Source organism: Phoca vitulina, unplaced genomic scaffold (assembly GCF_004348235.1).
Source record: "Phoca vitulina isolate PV1807 unplaced genomic scaffold, GSC_HSeal_1.0 scaffold5, whole genome shotgun sequence".
Lineage (NCBI taxonomy): Eukaryota > Metazoa > Chordata > Mammalia > Carnivora > Phocidae > Phoca > Phoca vitulina.
Window position 1 is genome coordinate 78,123,040 of NW_022589708.1, and position 20,415 is coordinate 78,143,454.

At 35.9% G+C, this 20,415-nt stretch overlaps 1 protein-coding gene and 1 pseudogene across 10 annotated transcripts in view; one reads left to right on the forward strand and one right to left on the reverse strand.

Moving 5' to 3' along the window:
- ZDHHC20 (zinc finger DHHC-type palmitoyltransferase 20) overlaps positions 1-13,344 on the forward strand; it is a 76,903-nt gene extending 63,559 nt beyond the window's left edge. For 2 of the 10 annotated variants that reach the window (XM_032403367.1, XM_032403366.1), the window contains exons 8-12: positions 1,901-2,027; positions 5,359-5,448; positions 6,871-6,986; positions 8,045-8,122; positions 9,573-13,344. In XM_032403367.1, coding sequence (XP_032259258.1) covers positions 1,901-2,027; positions 5,359-5,448; positions 6,871-6,986; positions 8,045-8,082 — 371 coding nt within the window. In that variant the 3' untranslated portion in view covers positions 8,083-8,122; positions 9,573-13,344. The other 8 variants (XM_032403360.1, XM_032403359.1, XM_032403357.1 and 5 more) reach the window with 8 other exon arrangements.
- Positions 13,345-17,567: 4,223 nt separating this feature from the next.
- LOC116631261 lies at positions 17,568-19,869 on the reverse strand (annotated as a pseudogene).
- Between the last annotated feature and the right edge of the window lie 546 nt (positions 19,870-20,415).

The window sequence follows — 20,415 nt, forward strand, 5'->3', positions numbered from 1 at the left end:
TGTGCGATGTATTCTAATATTTTCTGTTCTAGTTCGTTAAAAAGAAATGCTGGTAGCAAAAAAAAAAATAGGTGTGAAAAACACCTATTAAGTTGTTTTATTTTATTTTTTTTTTAATTTTATAATGTTATGTTAGTCACCATACAATACATCATTGGTTTTTGATGTGGTGATCCACAATCCATTGTTTCTGTATAACACCCAGTGCTCCATGCAGTACGTGCCCTCCTTATTAAGGTGTTTTAACCCTTATTTTGAAAAAATTACCCTGGCACACCACTTCCTTTACAGCTCACCTTCCACAGCCCTGGCCCTAGGCTGTTTCTCCACTGCTCCTTCCAGAGTTATGTTCTTCTGTCCTTTGAGGTATCACTTCTACCCTTCTCCATAACTGTCCCCTACCTACCTTGAGAGCATTTCCCCAATTTAAAGAGTTTCTGTATTCAAACAAATGCAATCATCCCAAACAAGCAAGCTGGTCCGTTTGATGCTCATGGTCAATCATTCCCATAAACTAAACATTGAACCTTTTAATCTCTTCGAACTGAAGAGCCCCTGAAATTGTCAACTTGGACTTTCCATTCTCTGGCCACTCATCATCCTTGCAGCTCTCCTTTTCTGTACTCCTCTCCCAGCCGTTCCTTTCCCTTCTGGTCTCATTTCTCCCCTTTTCAATTCTAGATCCTGTAACAAATGGCTTTAACAACTCTTGACAACACTCTCACACTATACCTGTCCTGGCTTTCTCCTGTAATTCAGTTGCTGATCCATGACCTGGGTTATTCTAGCTCTCCACTTTATCCACAAGTACGTCGGGGCTGTAGAAAGCTGGGGAAGGCAGTCTCACTCCCACAGCGATTGGTGCACCTACACATGTAAAGTCTCAGACCTCACCTGGGTCCTCTGCTCTATTTGGCAGTCATATCCTGTGTTTCTGAAAAAATTAGAAGTTGTCACAAGTAAATTCTTATCTTCTTCCCTTTATAACCTCACACAGACATTTCTCCTTTCAAACCCATCACTGTCACTCTGCCTCTGACTTCTGAGGACAAATGTCTTTTTTGATATCTAAGGTTAATCTTTAGAACTCTTCTAGAGGCTGTCTCATTTCTTCTGCCCTTACAGCTTATCTTTTAGCTAAAATGTGTTCTTTACTTTTTTCCCCACCTTTTTTTTACTTTACTTTTCTATATCATCAACCTTTCCCAATTCCTCTCTCCCTGGCTTTTTATCCTTAGCTTACAAAACATGCTAAAATAAATTGTATTTTTAAATAAAGAAAAAAACCTTTTTCTTGTGAAATGTGTATCTTTCTCTAACCTCCACTCTACATCACTTAACAGCCAAACTTGAAATAATCATCTCTGATCACCATCTGCTTCTTTATCTGTTATTTGTTGTTCAAGATCATGCTCACATACCACCACCCCCATTCACACATGTATATCACAGTGCAGTTTTGTTAGATTTTGTTAGACTGTGGATTCTTTGGTAAGAATTTCATCTAATTTACCTTTGGATCTCAAATACCTGGTACTGTGCCATTAGGCACATAGTAAGAATTTCATAAGTAATAAATGAGTGAAGTTGCAAGAGTTAGCATATCTTTTTAAAAAGGTGAGATATAGTGAACACACTTCAGTAGATTTTTAGTAATATTAGATAATTGTTTTCACATTTTCATTTTATATAGGTGATGAAATACTCAGAGGTGGTATTTTTTTTTCCCAAATAAGTTTCAGAAATTTCTTTTAATTATTACAAATATCTTATTTATTTTAAATTATATTTGTATAATTTTGATATCAAAGATATAAGGCAAGAAAATTGCTGCTTTCCATCCTCGTATAATTTTTAAATAGATTAACTCTTTTTTTATATATATATGTACATATAACAGAATCATTCCGCTCACCCACATTTTCATATGGACCTGATGGAAATGGTTTTTCTCTTGGATGCAGTAAAAATTGGAGACAAGTCTTTGGCGATGAAAAGAAATACTGGCTGCTTCCAATATTTTCAAGGTAATGTACAAAATGCAGGTCTCGGAAATTACAGAATCTGTGATAGTCTGTCTCTCTGGTTAAATGTCTTAAGATTCAGAGAATACAGTATATAATGACATCCTTATGAGCCTTGAGAATGAAAACTCAGAACATCTTGATTATATAAAATACTTTATTTTTCATGTTTTTTATTAAACTCTCCCAAAAGAGAGTTTGGGCATATATTTGAATGGAAAGTAGAAAAAAAATTATTCATAAAAATAACAATCACTCTTTTTCCTTCGAGATGAAAATAAGTTGTTTGAGGTAGAGAATCATAAGAATTTATACGTATTAGCTATATCTTCAAAGATTCTATCACAGATACGTATTCTGTTGTGTCTTAAAAGAAGACCCAACATATAATGCAATTTTTAACTTCAAATTTAAATGAAAATTTAAATGAAAATATATGCTTGAGATGATTCATAGTTTCCTTTTCTCCCAAATTCCCAGCCATCTTAGGCCATCTATATACCAAAGTCATTACAGAAAAGTAAAAAATATTTGAAATTCAAGTGACATATTTATAAATGTTATGGGTTTTTTTTCCCTTGTTTAGCTGTATTTCCTATATTTTTGTCTGAAAATAACATTTTGCTTTCACTTTTGAAAGACAGTTTTGCTTGGCATATAATTCTAGATATTGCTTCACCATCTTCTGGATTACATTTTTTCTGACAAGAAGTTTGCACTCATTTTTTTTTTACTCTATATGTAATGTGTCTTTTTTTCACTGGGTGCTTTTAAGATATGCTTTTTAGCACTAGTTTCATGCAGTTTGATTATGATGTGCCTTGGTATATAGTTTTCTTCATGTTTCTTATGGTTGGAATTGGTTGAACTTCTTGGAACTGTGATTTTATAACTTTCATCAAATTTGAAAAGTATTTTAACCATTATTTCTTTAAATACTTATTCTGTCATCCCCACCCCCCCTTCCCCATTACTATAGAGACTCCAGTTACATGTATATTAGTACACTTGAAGTTGTACCACAGCTCCCTGATGCACTGTCCATTTTTTTGTTCAGTCTTTTTTCTGTGTTCATTTGATAGATCCTATTGCTGTACCTTTAAGTGCATCAATTTCTTCTGTGTACTTTATCATCTCCGGTATTACAAGGTTTTTCCACTCTGACTGGATAGAACACAGACTAGTATTTTTTAAGATTATTTTCTCTATACTGAGATTTCAGTGTTGACTGGTTTTGTTTTGTTTTTTCCTCTTTCTTTAAAGATGTTGTTCCATTAACTTCTGGCTTGCATTTTTTTTTGACAAGAAATCAGCCTCACTCTTATCTTTATTCCACTGTTTGTTAATTACTGTGTCTTTTTTTGACCTTTGGCTACTTTTAAGGTTTTATCTTAAAAGCCATTTGATGATGATTTTTTTTTTTTGGTGGTTTCTTTGTGTTTATCCTCTCTAGGGTTCATTAGGCTTCTTGGATCTGTGAATTTGTAGTTTTCATCACATTTGAATAATTTTTATTATGTCTTCCCATGCTTTCCCTCCACTGGTTTTGGGGGCACTCTTAAATATACGTATGTTAAATTGCTTGATTGTGACCCACAGGTCATTGCTGTTCTTTGCTCCCCCGGCCCCATCTTTTTTCTCTGTCTGCTAAGGTTTGGATAGTTTCTGTTGCTATGTCTGTAAGTTCATTGATCTTTTCTTTTATGATGTCTGCTCTGCTGTCAAGCTCATCTAGTGAATTTTCATTTCAGATACTGTATTTTTTAGCTCTAGAAGTTCAGTTTGGTTCTTTTTTTATATCTTACATTTCTCTTCTCCTATCCATTTTTTTCCTGTTAATTCACAGACATATTTATAATCACTATTTTAAAGTATTTGTTTCAAATTTTCATAGTCATTTCTAATTCTTTTCTATTAACCATTTTTTTCTTAGTTGTGGGTCACATTTTCCTGCTACTTTTCATGCTAGTAATTTTTGATTAGATGGTAGACATTTTGAATTCTGTGTATTAAATTTTGCTCTCTCCCTTTGGCAGTTACTTATGTTTTAGCTTGGTCCTTTTGAGGCTGTTTTAAGCCTAGATTCACATGTGTAGCTTCACATTCATCAAAACACTCCAGTAAAATGCTGTGCACATTGTTGTAGCCCTTTCTTTGCATATATCTCCCTCTTCCCTCAGCTCTGTCCAGTATATTCAAGCTACCTCAACTTCTTGAAATGCCCATCTCTGTCACCTCAATTCATTGAGACTGCCTTGCTCTACTTTTTTCCCCTGGTGGTGCTCAGGTCCTGGCAGAAAGCTGGGACTCACTTGGTTGGTTTCTCTTTTTTCAGAGACCACAGTTCTGTGTTTGCTGGTTTGGAAAACAGTTATTGTATATACTGTTCAGTTTTCTGATTGTTCATGATGAAAGGTCACATTTATCAGTTAATCCATCTTGGCTGGAAATGAAAGTCCCTGTTTTACATGATTTTGGTATTTTTAAAATGTGAAATTAAGGTATGTCTGTACTTTTTTTTAGATTTTAAACTTCTTGAGGGCAGAATTTTTCTCCTGTTTTGTTCACTGCTATATCCCTAGTCCTGATAATTGTACCCAGGGCATCATAGGCATTTAATAAATATTTGTCAAATGAATAAATATTTGGAACTTACACCTTGAATTTCAATTTGAGCCTTTATGATGTCTTAAAGGATTGTGATGAGTAGGTCAGTTACCCAAATATTTGCTTACCTGTGTTTGAGGTATCATAATCTTAATAGGCATCATAATCTTAATAAGCATTATAATCTCAATTACCCAAATATTTAACTAGCCAACTTCCCAGATATTTGAATACCTATGTTTGAGGTATCATAATCTTAATGGGCATTATAATCTTTTTTTAAGAGTTGTATTTATTCATTTGAGAGAGAGAAAAAGAGAGCAAGTGAGAGAGCATAAGCAGGGGGCATGGCAGAGGAAGAGGGAGAAGCAGGCTACTCACTGAGCAGGGAGCCCGATATGGGTCTCGATCCCAGGACTCCGGAATCATGACCTGAGCCAAAGGCAGACACTTAACTGACTGAGCCACCCAGGCGCCCCAGGCATTATAATCTTAATAGTCCTGAAAGATACTGTTTTTAAATATATGTAAATTATGAGAGAAGACAGCTTATTTCTTCAATGAGGCTAGTAACCCTCTAAATTAGAAAATTTTAAGAATTATTTTCTGAAATGACAAGTTATGATAATTTCTTTATACTATGTTTTTGAAGAATGGTTGTTGAATTTGACCACCTTGATTTAAGTTAATATGATTTAAATTATTACTGATATTTTTCATTATGCAGCTTGGGTGATGGTTGCAGTTTTCCAACTCGCCTTGTGGGGATGGATCCAGAACAAGCTTCTGTTACAAATCAAAATGAATATGCTAGAAGGTGTGCTTCTTATCATTAAGTTTTTCATTATTCATTATAAAGCAAACTCTGTGTGTGTGTGTGTGTGTGTGTGTTATACATACATATCTGATAAATACAGTAATAATTTGTAGGTCAACATAGATAAGGAAAGAGAAATTCTATGTAAAATTTTTTTTAACGGAGAGCTAATATGTATATGTACCTAACATGCTTAGGATAACCATATTTTTTATCATCCAAACCAGAACACTTGGAGAATAAGAAAGAGAATGCTTGCTATTAATAGTTGAACCAGGACAATCACATATAACTGGAAATGTCTGGGCAAACCAGGAAACATGGCTATCCTAAATATGCTACATCTTTCTAGAAACTAAGACATTCTTTCAAGATTTGATTCTTGGTTTATATCAGCTGTATTTTTTTTCAAAGAAATTAGTCGTACTATCCACCATTATATTTTGATAAACAGATTTAAACTGCAGTGTAAAAATAATATTAATGAGGATTTCAAAAATACAATGTAAAATTTTTTCTCATTCATTCATCTTAGAAGATACTTTTTCAGTATTTGCATGGCAAACAAGTCAATTCATAAATTAAAAGAAATAGTTCATTTTAAATGAAATTTTAAAGACAAAGATACTTCTGTCAAATAGTCGAAATTTATTTAGGACAGAAATAAATTGTGGGGGAGGAGGGGTTATAAATTCCAAACCATCTATTAGTATCAGAACATAGACCTTCAAACCTACAGTCTTAGGACGTTAGAACTCTAACATTTATTGTGAGTCTGAACAAGTCACTTAAACTGTGTGAGACTCAGTTTCCAGCTCTGTAAAATGAGGATTACCATACGTACCTCCAAGGGTTATTGTGAAGGTTGACATAATGTGTATAAAGCACCTAGCACAGTGTCTGGCCCATAGTAAGTACACAAGAAATACTAGTTCCCTTTTCCTTCTTTTGTTCCTCCATTCCCTCCCTCCCTGGATCTCTTAGCAAGAAAAGTAAGTCTACGCTAAATCACTAAATCATTTTTTCCCCTTAGATCTAAACTGCAGAGGTAGAAAGCAGAAAACTTGGGAAATGACAGGTAATTTTTTTGTCCTGGCCACAGACATAGATCCTCACCTTATGCTACTTTACAGCTCTTGATTAACACATTTTAAAAGTTTCACACCAGCCTCTGAAGCTTTTTTCTTTTGTCTAATTGTTTTCATTGGCACTGCTGGAATATAGATTCTTGGGTTTAGAGAGCCATTCAGTTGGGGGTCGGGGGCATATTTTTCTCTTGAAGATAGAGTTTTTTTAGAGTGCTAAGATCTCATGAGTTGCCCTCACATATTTAGGAGAAGGAATACTAATTTGCTGCTTATTAATTAAGTATCCTTAACTGAGCATTAAACTATTTACTGAATTATTTCTTCCTCTTTTCAGTATTGGCTCAAATCAACCCTTTCCTATCAAACCGCTTAGTGAATCAAAAAACCGATTGTTGGACAGTGACTCTCAATGGATAGAGAATGGATCTGAAGAAGGCACTGTCAGATCAGGTAATACTTGTCATTTGAAAACAGTGCTTTTTCTGGTTAAAATGAAGATCAACCAGATTTAACAAATATGTAAAAATCAAAACAACATGATATTTTAAAATACTAAGATATGTGAGACTTTTTAATAAAATATCTTACAATAGGGTGTCAGTGTTTATTAGTAGCTTTTATGGAGAAAGAGGTTTGAGTGAGGAGAAGTGTAGGGGCTACTACTGTGTTTTGTTCTGTTCAGAGTTGGGATTTTCTTTTGTTACCCAGCCACATATTTCTTTACCTCAGATATAGAAAGTTCTTTGGGCATTCACTATTCTGAATAACATTTAAACAAGGTTATTCTTTAGCACTTAACTTTTACTTATTTGAAAATAATTTTTGAAATGCATTGTAGTCTTTGCTACCTTAGTATAAAAAGAATGCACTGAATATATTTTAACCTTTTCTTGATGACTCAATCAATCCATGAATTGTGAATGCATTATAGAACAGTTGATAAGACAGAAATGGTCTTTCAAACCAGATCGGGTTTATAACATAGCCTGGCCACCTAACAAGCATTATAGCCTAAAATATATGCATGGTGGTTTTCAACAGCACTAGTAATAACATTGTCATCATCTTGCACTGTGAGAAAATGGTTTGGACATTCAAATCAATTGGTACCAACTCAAGGAAATACCCTAAAACTTGAAAACTTACTGTCAGAATTTCTGATTTTTTTTTTTTTATTCTCTTGAATTGGTATCATTAGGATCTTCATTAGGATCATTAGACCCCGTGTAGGTCAAGGGAAAAGTTCATTTCATGGGCTTTGTAATTATTGCTGCTGAACATCTTTAAAAGCCAGTGGACATTTTTACAAATATAAGCATAAAAGCAGACTTTTAGCTCTTTAGCACTGCTTTTCTTCTGGGTTCTCCAAGTGGATATTGGTTGACACTATAAGCCTATTTAGTGTTTACATAAGAGTTGCTTTTACTGTAATCATCAATTTTACCAATTAGCCAGAAACTTAATACTTCTTTTTTTTTGTCCTGTCATATATAATTATGTGCTTACAGGGACAAATAACCATGTTACAGTGGCAATAGAAAATTGAGTACCACTTGTTCATAACTAACCATTTGAATAAGAGCAAGGTAAGACAGTATAAAGGTAATTTCCTTGAACAAATGCAGTTATTTGCATATTTTGTAATTTCAAAACAATTCGCAAGTCAATTTTTTTTTTTTACTCTTTTAATTATATCAGCAAAATCAGGTAGTTCAGAAGAGATTGGAAGGTAACAGCTGTGCTTAAATCCCATTTTTTCTTACCACTCCTAGTGCAATCTTTGTAAATACATATTGGTATATTAATGAAGAAACTAAAAAACGGTTTGGGTTGATATGTGGACAACTAATCTTTTCAGTAAACAGGGTCTTGTTAATTAGTTTAAGAAAGAAGAGTGACTAATTAGGCTGCAGAAAAGACTGAAGAGGTTCACCAATATGACTTAGTTGGAAAAGATACAACAAAAGAGCACTTTACTGTAGCCAGCCACACTGATCCGCTATTCTTGATCTGGCTAGCCCCGAGACAATAGCCAGAGGAAATTAATTTAAATAGCAATCGAGGACGTTCCAAGCAGATTAAACATAAACTGTAGTATCAGCAGTGAGTAATGTAACTAAGTTGGATTTTGAGGGATGTAGTGAATTCTCTGTCTCTCCTGATACTTCAAAACACTGTCTGTTTAACTTAGGAGCTAGCTCTGTGACTCAGTAGCATTTTAGGCAGCTATTAGATTTTTTGAAGTCTTCCTTATAATGTGTATTGGTTATCTTTTGCTCCATAACAAATTACCACAAACTTAGCAATTTAAGACAACATCCATTTATTACCTCAGTTTCTCTCTGTCAGGAGAGTTCATTTTTTTCAAAGAGTTCTCATCTGGAGTCTCAATTAGGGGAATGTCTGCTTCCTTGCTCAGCATTTTTCATTAGCTTTTAGTTCCCTACAAAGGACCCAGAGCCCATGTCCAAAGTAACAGCCAGAGCCTAAGACCTAGACTGAATTGGAACAGCGCTCTCAGTGGGGGCTTGTGTCAGGCTGGACTCCGAAGATGAGTGGTGATTGTATCGTGTGATGATCATGTCAGCCAGAACTGCGGCTGTGGTATAGTCCTGGTTTTAAGATTCTTAATGTGAGCAGGATAATGTCTGATGTGTGGTTGTTGAAAATCTCAGCGACCTATAAGTGTTGCTCTGGGTATTTCCCCATATCCTGTAGCAGTCTTATGAAGGGGTAGATAAGGTGTCTCCTCAGATTATGTCCAAGTTAACAGCAAGGGAGAACTGTAAGAATCTACCTCTTTTTAAAATGCTCTCTTGATTGCTTCAGAGGAAGAAAGTCAGAGATATCACTTATTTACTGTTTATAAAAATCTTTGTTATTATTACAATATTAGTAGTATTAAAATATTCATTCTCTGTCTTGTTATTTTAGCAGCTTTATACCTTAGACCACAGAACCATTTAATAAATCTTTATTTTCAGAAATATAAAATCAAGTTTTAACCAATAACTTCAGTTGTTTCTGATTTTGTAGGTTTATAAAAACATATTATGGACTGATATTTTCAGCTTTATTTACAAGAAAATGATCAATGGAATGAAATAATTGAAGTATAACAGAAGATATATTTTTTAAAAAGGAAGCCTTTGTACAGATTGCCAGATCCACAGAAGAAGCATTACTCCAGAGCAGAAAGATGCCTTAATCTTAAATACACCCATTTGTGCTACATCAACTTACTGCTACAAAAGTGACTTAATTTTACTTTGGAAATAACACTTACCTGTTATGAGATGCTATACTATGAGCTATCAAGTCACATGTTAACATGGCATATGTACTTTTTTGACACCTGAGTTACATAATTAGAGTGTTTCTTAGTATCCATATAAAGTTTCGTTCCCAAAACACAAGCTGAAAAGTTGTCTTAAGTGAAGTACATGTCGGACAGTATGGTGGCTTAAGGTGAATAATAATATCCATTTACTGTTGTTTGTACTGTGTAAGGAAAAGAAAATAACTTTTTTTTATTGGGTGTTTGCTAATTTATAATTACTGTTTTATACTTTTCAACATTTATAATAAAGTTTTTTATTGTTGGCTATAAAATAACACTCAGAAAGATTCAGATATCTAAATATAATTATTTAAAACATGGAGCACATTTGTATAATTCATTGATGGCTTAGTTCTAAGCATTAATACAACCATGAAATGTAGTGTTGTGCCCGAGGCTTAAAGGAAATTTGGCAGTATAGGAAATAGGTTCTCTCTGCTTTTAAATTACTTTTTTGTTGAACTTTCATGGGTATTTTTATGGGCAGGGAGACACAAAGGCACATGTGCTATAGAAATATTGGACACAGTCAGAATAGTGGCAGTGGCTAGAAGAAAAGTAAAGAGGAAGATAGGCAGGTATTGTAAGCTGTTAAAAGTTATTTCTGGTCCCAAGGTATTTAGAATGCAACATGCTATTGACTTTCACGTGTCAATTTAGGCGATTACTAGAAATTACTTTGAAACTTTTAAGGTAGTCTTGTAACAGCTTAAATAGTGACGTGAAAGGCAGTTTGAACTAGGGTAAAACTGCTTAGTGTAATTCCTCTTTCTGGAAAGAAATTCTAACCTAAGTAGTCATTTAAGACTTCTAGTCTGTGAGCAGTGAATTCCACTCTTACATGCAAAATTTTAAATCTGACTTCCTAAACATCAGCCCCTTTCTGCCTGGTAGACCTAGATCTCCTTTTCCTTTTGAAATGCAATCTAAGTGACAGGAATTGTTGCATTAATTCTAAGGGAAAATACTGTATCCTGTAAAGGAGAAACAAGGTAGAAATGTTACTCCTCACTTATCCTGTTTAGTCACATATACAGACACAAACCAAAATGATTGATTGCTTCCAGTATTGGGTAGAGATAAATCTTAACCAGCATCTGTAAGTATCAACCATTACAGTTTCCCTATCTGTAAAATGGAATTGGGAGGAAAGGGTATTATGTATGAGTTGGACTGGATGACCACACATTCTCTGATTCCTAATTTTGCAAAATTAACCTTACATTTCATTCATCCAACAAATATTTTCAGAGTACCTCCTGTATGCCAAACATATGGTAGGGATAGCTCTATAATTTCCTAGTGTAGCATAAATTTTATAGTCAGCTATTCCAGATCTTCAGTTCATAGGACTTGTCTAATTCTGTTGGCTATACTAATATTAGATTTTAAAAGGAAGTTATGGGTTTTTTTCCCCGTTTGAGCCAAAGGAATGAGTTAGCTTTGAAAATATAGTTTGGAATATTATTATTATGATCTTCTGTCTTTATTTCAACTTTGTAGTCCTAATAATCTTGACTCTAGAAAACTGAGAGTTAAGGGATAACAAAATATCACTTCATTTTGGCATTTTGTGTATTATAAGGAAATTGTGAATGTTTAAACCTACTTGACTACTTTCAGAATTGTTCTCCTGGTACTTTTTGTGAGTATTTCTACATTTAGATCAAAGGATTTGCATGCACCTGATTAACAGTTGAGGAAACATAAATTTCCCCTTTAACCTATCCAGGCACTTTTGTGGTGGTGTATCTTCCTCTTTTAAGTTGTATTTCACCATCATCTTTAATAGCATAGCAAACACCTTTTCAGAAATTTTCACTTAAAGCTTTTTGCTTTAGTTACCTTTGCTTTAATTTATGGCCAACATTTTGCCACATTCTAAATACGTGGCTGATTTATTCATACATATTAATGGTCATTCAGCAGGGGCCTACAAGCTGCATGGGAGTCAGGGCAAGGCTGCCTCTTTGGTATTTCAACTGGTATTGATTAGCTCTATCAACTGTGGGGGAAAGGTCAAAATGAAGGCCTTCAAAATGTATTAGTACTATCTTTGGTCTGTCAAACACTTTGAATAGTTGTGGAGTGATATTTAAGGAAAATAAAGTTGAATTTCAGGGCTTGCCATTTACATTAAAGACAAAGTCGACAGGAGTCTTGGTTTTACCTGGGTACAGATTTACTTGAATATTCAGTACCTGAGGCATCTGACCAATATCACTTTGCCAAACCAAAGAGCAGCTGCAGTACAGTAGTTATTGAACATGAACACGTTTACAGAGTTTAGTTCCATCTTTACATGTGGATGATTTTTAAAAACCTTTTTACATATGGAATGGTTTTGATCCAATGTGTCATAGGTGAATTTAACTGTAAGATTAGTTTAAATCAAATATGCAATGTTTACTTGAATTTTATTTCTTTTAGAAAGATTTTGACTATGTTTACAGGATTGGTCAAATTAAAGATTATCAGACACCTGAGATGTCCATTCAGTAATCTTTAAAGCAAATGTATATTAAGGGCTTAGTGTTAGGATCTGTATATTTGGGGCACCGAATAGACAGTGACTTACAAATATGTTTTGCTTACATTTTGTTCTAGGACTAGCACTGCTATCAATGGAAACTATTTTTAAAATAACTAATCTGTTATTAAGAAATTAATCATATTTCTGCATTTCAGCCAAAATAAAGAACCATATCTGATAATTTGTAAGACATAGGTAATATGTAAGCCTGAAATCCATGTGATTCATATGATCTGAACTGTATTTTCCAATCTAAATTAAAAATGCAATATAGATTCAGAAAGTTTCATATTTTTCTAATGACTTCACTTTATATTATTTTGTTGGGTTGCATAAAGAGGCAAGGAATTGTATTTGTATTAAAAGATTAAGAAAGCTATTAGTCAAGTTTATTATATTTGTACATGATTGCAGATGAGGCTATGCCCATTTAAAAGAAAAGATGGACACTATTTTAAAGTGATCTTTAATATGTTTTTATAGAAACAAATTTGAAATACAGTTTATTTTGGTTGTCTTTGCTTATCAAGTACTGTAAGTCCTGTATTTGTTTCTCATAAGTATAATCCTGGACCATGACTTAATGTTAACTCTTTGCTTTGTCTTTTGGATGGCCTAACCTACATTAACATGAAGGCTGAACATTTTTAAACTTTTTTTTCAAAAATCATAATAATGATTTACTTTATTAATAAACAAAATAAAGTCCTGAAAGAACAGTTTTTTGTTGTTGTTGTTATAAAGTGGTATTTACCAAATGAGAGAATAACTGTTATTTTGGTCATCTTGAAAATTTGGTAAAATAGTGTTGAGAGAATTAGCTAATAATTTGGGAGTAACCACATCTAAGACAGGTACTATTTGAGTGCAGTGGTGTTTTAGTTTACGTAGGCCCGAGGTATAGATTGCTTTATTGAAAAGGATTTAAATTTGCTTTCACTGAGGGGCACCTGGGTGGCTCAGTCGGTTAAGCGGCTGCCTTCGGCTCAGGTCATGATCCCAGGGTCCTGGGATCGAGCCCCGCATCAGGTTCCCTGCTCAGCGGGAAGCCTGCTTCTCCCTCTCCCACTCCCCCTACTTGTGTTCCCTCTCTCGCTGTCTCTCTCTGTCAAATAAATAAATGAAATCTTTTTAAAAAAGAAATAAAAAAATAAAATAAATAAATTTGCTTTCACTGAACATAAGTTGACTTTCAATTCAAAAGTCACTTTAGGATTTTAAGTACCTTTGAAACATTGTAAGAGTTGTTGGAATTATGGCTGTCAAAATGCCCAATAATGGGTTTTATCTTGTGTAGAATTCTTTTCGACATTTGTGTTCTAATTCCCTTCCAAATCAGCAAAGTTTTGATATTTGAGGCTGCTGAATAAAACAGGAAGGCTGTGAGAGGTAGGATTCCCAGTTTTTAGACTAGCAAAATTTCAGAACATTCGTAGGAACCAGTAGAGGACAGTAGAGATGAAGCAACCTTTATGTTTTGTTTTTTTGGAAAGCGGAGGGTAATTTAGAGCACTGTGTTTGGGGTAGGAAGGAAGATAGACTACTAACTGGTCAAAAGGCCATTTTGACACCCAAAGCACTAATGACATCACATTGGCTTTACTTTTCTCACTTCTCATAAGCTAACTTTTCGGAACCATTCTGGAGAAGTTGAGTGATGTTGGCCTCTTTTACCTGTCTTACACTCATGCACCCCAGAATCTAGAGGGATGAGAACTAACATTTAGTTTTTCTTCTGTGTAACAGAAGGTTTTTATGGATGTTTTAACACTCCCGTGAAGTTAACCTCATTTTCTTTAACCCCTCCATATCAGTGCCTTCCATCTGATTGATATAGAGGATTTAAGTGCTGTTTCCACTCCTTAGTTTACCACCTGTTGTTCTTCAAGCAAGAATGTCACCTCTCAGCCCATTCTCCAGTAAGGTAATTCTTTTCATCCAGGATTTCCAATCCAGTAGCATGCTTCCATCACACTTCCCCATGACTCCAAACCAAGGTAGGGCTCTGTGCTGCCCAAAGGACCACACTATTATTACTAATTTAATTTAGCCATATATTGGTCACACATACTTTCAAGTCAACTCCCTAGATTATAAAATCTTGAGGGCTTTTTTTTTGGTATTAACTACCCACAAAATGAACACTGAAGTTCAGAAAAGAATTGTAAGGAATTTTATGTTCATTACTCTGTCATGTCCCAAGTTCTCAAAGAAAAGTGAGCATCATAGCCTATAAAATTATCCCATACCTGAAAAAGATTTGTCAAACAATCTTTGACACATTTTAGTGGAAGTCTAAATTTATGGTGCAGTATCATTGCAGAGCAGTTTGGCAATATCAAGTTTTCAAATGCCCATATTCTCTGACCTACTTTGAGGAATTTCATAGATTTACTTCTACACTATGAGCAGTACATAAAGATATTAGTTGCAGAGCTGTTTGAAACAACAGAAGACTGGAAACAGCATGTCCCACCGCCATTTATGGTGGCAGAATGCAAGAGAATATCTGAAAGGATACACGATGAACTATTAGTAGGGTTGCCTCCAGAGGAAACGAGGGGCCAGGAGTAGTTACATTTCACCGTTTGCCCTTTCATACTATTTTATTTTTATGTTGTGTGTACATGTTACTTTTAAAAAAGAAAAATGGGTTAGGCATTCTATAGATCAGTGAGGGAGAAATAGGTTGTTTGAGGTGTGATGCTGGACCTGCGTGCCAGCCATTTGGGAAAAAATGAAGTTGCTGTGTCCTTCACACCCTACATCAGGACAAATTCCAGTTGGCTCATGAACTTAACATTAGAAAATGAAAACAAATACTGCAGAAAAAGAATGGGTAACAAGTTCTATAATGGGCTAGGAAAGGTATTTCTCAGTGGGCACAGTACTGGTGGTCATGAAGAAAAACAGATTTGAGTACATGCAAATTTAAGAGGAAAACTAGCACTAATAGGAAAAAATGGAGGTAGAACAAGAAGAAATTCACAAAAGAAATAGGGATCAATAATAGCATATAAAAAGATGCTTGGCTTCATTAATTAAGGAAATACAAGTGAAAACACCAATGAGATTATTTTTGCCTAAGATAGGCAATAGCCAGTGTTGCTGAGGATGTGGGCAAAGAAGCATTTTGGTGGGAATGTAAAATGGCTTAACTTCACTAAAAAAGTAATTTGGCAATATATGTCCAAGTTTCACTGTGCATAATCTTAGTACTGGCCACTGTACTTTTAGGAGTTTATATAAAGATATGCACATAAGGCTGAGTGTTTGAGAGGCTTTTGGAAAAGCAGCACATGTTCCTTTATAGGGAATCAGCTAAATTATGTTACTCTTTTCCGGAGACTACAATGAAGCCATTTAAAGAAGGTTTTGTATAGCTATATACATAAAAATTGTATCTCCATGGGAAAGATCTCGAAGACATTACATATATAGTATGATCCCACCTAGAGCTTTCAAAGTACATGTTGTGTACCTGTGTGTTCGAACTCAGCCTATTTGTTGAGCACCTGCTCCAGAGGATGGGTGAGTGCTGGGACCAGAGGGAGCATAGAGCCGCAGCCTGCCCTGCCTTCCAGGGCTGACTTGGGGTGGGGGGGGTGGGCAGCTGCCCCTACCTCCTGGCTGCTGGGGGAATATGGGCACCCAGGACCTCTACACTGAGATGGTAAGGGAAACTCCTAGGCCGGAATCCCGGAGCCCAGGCAGACAGAGCGAGGGCCCAGGACATCAGCAGGCCTCTGGGCATTCTTGGTACAGGGGACGAAAAATGCCAGCTTATAAGGTGCCTCGTTTGGCTGCTCGGAAGTGACCACCTCTTTGGAAGATTTACCAACTATAAACCTGTGCATATAGTGTGGATAAGCTGCCGTAAGCCTTTCCCTCAGCCTTTTAAACTTCAAGCCCTTGTTGGCAACATGTGGCCTTTCTAGATGCAGAGAAGCTGTCAACATATGCTAAAAGTACAATTAGAGAAACGACTTGTTTGTGATCATCTTTTTGTTAAAATTCACTCAAGAGACATCATCTGGAAATGACTTTTGGAAATGCAATCTCTACATCACGTTTTGGATTCACGTCCACATTTGTGTCCAGAGTTGGAGGAAAGGAGAGAAGACAATGAGAGGCAGGGAAGGGTTTCCCCAGAACGTGTGTGTTGGAGCCATTTTCTGGATGTGTGCTGTCACTCAGCACTCCGGTATGTAGTGTATACAGTGATTAAACTTCAGTCCTTAATTAAAGTATGTAGCTTTTCTAGATGTTTAGATGTGCTCATCATATTTAACAGTAGATATAGAAAGATAGGGTTAATATTTCGCTCTTCTTAGATTTTCTTTCTAATAGAAACACTGAACCACTCTGAAAAATAATTTATCTATACTTTTCACTGAGTAGATGGAGGAGACTGAGAAGGGAAAATGCACATTTCCTGCAATGTTGCCGTATATGTGGTGTATACAATAGAAAAGGGTGTGCTCTGATTTCATATGACAGATAGAGGGTTGATAAATACTTTGTATACTTTCTTGGTTAAATTCGTAAGAAAGACTTTTGAACAATACTTTTAGAAGTTACATTCTTAATCTACCTCTGGAGTACAACATGCCTCTATTTTGTCCTTTAGTTAGGTTGGGAAGACAAAAAAGTGAGGAAAGATTTTGCCAAAATGTCGTATTTTGGAGACACTTTCAGATTATAACCATTCCTCCCCATGTGAGTTTTATTCCAAACAGCTCTGCGCAGAGTGAACTTTGTAGGTCCATATTTTAACATCTAGTCTTTCTAGACACTATGAAGTGAAGATGTTTGTTACACATAGTAAAATAATGTGTTTTTTATACCTTTTTTTTTTTTTTGGTGGTTAAATTCAAAACCTAATGTGCTGTGATGGAGTTTATTTAAAAAAAAAAAAGGACTATCTTCTGGAACTGATGTTGTTAATCCATCTCTGAGCTATATCACATTTATGAACTCTTTACTGGAAAAGTTACAAAAGAATGTATGAAAGGAAAGGTCCTATGCCATCTGTTCATTTTTAGAAAACACTCCAAATTATACTTCATTCCATATGTGTGGGGGTTTTGGGGGTTTTTGTTTTGTTTTGTTTTTGGTTGTTAAATGATCCTTTATTGAAATGCTTTCCTTGTAGTTCTTAACCAGCGGGGCATTCCACAGACGTCCCATTGACGTCATCTATGATGTCATGAGGGTGGCGGCCATCCACACTGCAGCCCACAGACCGGGCAGTCCCCAGGATCTCTTTAATGGTTCCAGACAGTTCTCTGGCTAAAGATTGGTGCCACATCTGTCGGGCATTGCTGACAATCTCATCAAAAGTGATATTTCCACTGTGCTTCATGTTTTCTTGCTTCTTTCTGTCTCTTGGCAGTTCCTTGAAGGCTCTGATAATCAGGGCGGAGGCAGAAGGTACCCCTTCAATCTGGACCTGTCTGTTCTAAATGCTCAATCTCACCGTCATCCTCAGACCCTCCAATCACCAGTTGCCTTGATAATGTCATCACCAACCTTTTTTTTGGAGACAGACCCAGGGGGCTGATCTTAGGAGCCAGGGCAGACGTGACACCAACTTCCCCACCAGTGCACCTCAGGTACACAAGTTTGATCTCACTGGGGTCGGACTTAGGGGTCGTGATGGAGGTGGCTGGTGTTGGAGGAACCCGAATTCAGGACGACTGAAGAGCGGCACTGTGGCCTCCTCAGAGCCAAAAACCAAAAGGTCCATATGTGTTTGTAGTGGATGAAATTAAGTTTCTTGGGGTGCCTGGGTGGCTCAGTCGATGAAGCGTCTGCTTTCGGCTCAGGTCATGATCTCAGGGTCCTGGGATCGAGCCCCGCATCGGGCTCCCTGCTCGGCGGGAAGCCTGCTTCTCCCTCTCCCTCTGCTGCTCCCCGTGCTTGTGTTCCCTCTCTCTCAAATAAATAAATAAAATCGTAAAAAAAAAAAAAAATGAAGTTTCTTGTTTTGAAACACCCTAGATGTCTTGGGTGATGACACATGATATAGAGCTAGTGCAATAACATTTTATAAATATCTTTCTGTTTAATTTTATGTAAAATTGGAGAAATATTTTATAGGTAGAATTGTTAAACCACTTTGAGAAGTACACATTTGGTACTTGTTCATTGGTTCGTGAGTGAGATAAAAGGCAGTACAAAGTTGAGGTTCTACAAATGTGTTTCTATGTAGATTATTAGCTGCAGACTGATCTGTATCAATCAGCATTTTATATAGCTATAGTTTATAGATACACTGTTAAACAGTTAAATGGAAAACATGCTTTCTTGCTAATACTCTAGTAGTATAGGTCAAGTAATGATTAGTCTTAGAAGCATTCAATTATATATTCTGTGCTTTATTGCTTAATGTCTTATTTTATACTGATTATTAAAAGAGAAGGGACTCTTCTAATTGAAATATTTACAGGGGCCTGATGTTCTGTCCTGCTTCTAAGATGAAACATTTTATTCTCCTACCAAAGACTAGACTACCTTTCTTTATTAACTGAGTTGATGATGTTCGCTCATACTGACAAAAATGCTAGTGCTTCCAAACTTTGACACAGGACATTATTCATGACAAATTAAAAAGTGAGATACAAAACCATGTGTATGATCCTCAGTCATGTAAAAAAATGTATACGCCTGGATACTGTGCTCTGTTTTGTGGGTTATAAGTGATTTTGTTTTGGGATGCCTAGGTGGTTCAGTCGGTTGAGCATCCAACCCTTGGTTTCAGCTCAGGTCATGATCTCATAGGTGGTGGGATCGAGCCCCAGGTCAGGCTCCAGGCTCAGTGGGGAGTCTGCTTGAAGATTCTCTCTCCCTCTGCCCCACCCCCTGCTCATGCACTCTCCCTCTCTCTCTTTCTCTAAAAAAATTAAAATCTTAAAAAAAATAAGTGAATTTGTTTTATTATCTAATTATTTTTCAGTTTTCTATGATGAGCACATATTGCTTTTAAATTTGCAGAGAAAAACATATATAAAAGCATTGAAGGAGCTGGAAGGAAGCACCCAAACAGTTGGGAAAGGGGGAGGAGTCAGCAGAGCAGTAGTGAGGGGATCTTCTGTGTTTTGCTTTGTATGTTATATACTACATGAATCTTCCTTTTTTAAAGATTTGTTTAATTAAGAGATAGCAGGGGAATATCTTATTTACCATTATACCTCCCGTGCCTAAAAATAGTGCCAGTCACATAGTAGCCACTCAGTAGTTTCTCAGTGTGATTCCCTACATAGAAAACAATAACTGTGCAGACATGGAGATCAGGAAGGGTATTATTTTTGTAACCAGGAAAAGAAAGTTCAGTCGTACCTTATGGCTGGAAGGTTATTTCCAGTCCCAATGCCAGGCACGGATGCAGGAGTTCCAGTGGTGGGGACTGTGCCTGAGAAGATGCGGCTGTGTGAGCACGTCTGTACACAGATACGCATGACGGCATCGAAACAACTAATTAGCCATAAGAAAAGATCTTAAATACTTAATGGATATACCCACCCTCTGCAATACTGTGCATTTTTTTTTTTAAGTAAAAAGAAGTATCTATATAGACTGATAGGGAAGGTCCATGATACATTGTTGAGTGAAAAAAAGCAAGTTCAGACTATCAATACATGCAACAACTCCAGTAGATCTCAAGGAATTACTCTGAGTGAAACAAGCCAACCTAATTCCGTTTATATAACACTCTTGAAATAACAAGCTTATAGAAGTGAAGAATAGATGGGTAAGGTTGTCAGGGGTTGGGAAGTAGAGAATGGAGTTATAAAGGGAGAGCATGAGAGAGCCCTGTGGTGATGGCACAGTTCTGTACCTTGATTGTGGGGGTTACACAATTCCACATGTGACAAAATTGCATAGGAAACTATACACACTCACAAGTGAGTGTGTGTAAAACCGTGAAATTGGAGTAAGCTCTAGGTTGTACCAGTGTTGCTTTCCTGGTTTGATGATGTACTATAGTTATGTAAGATATTACC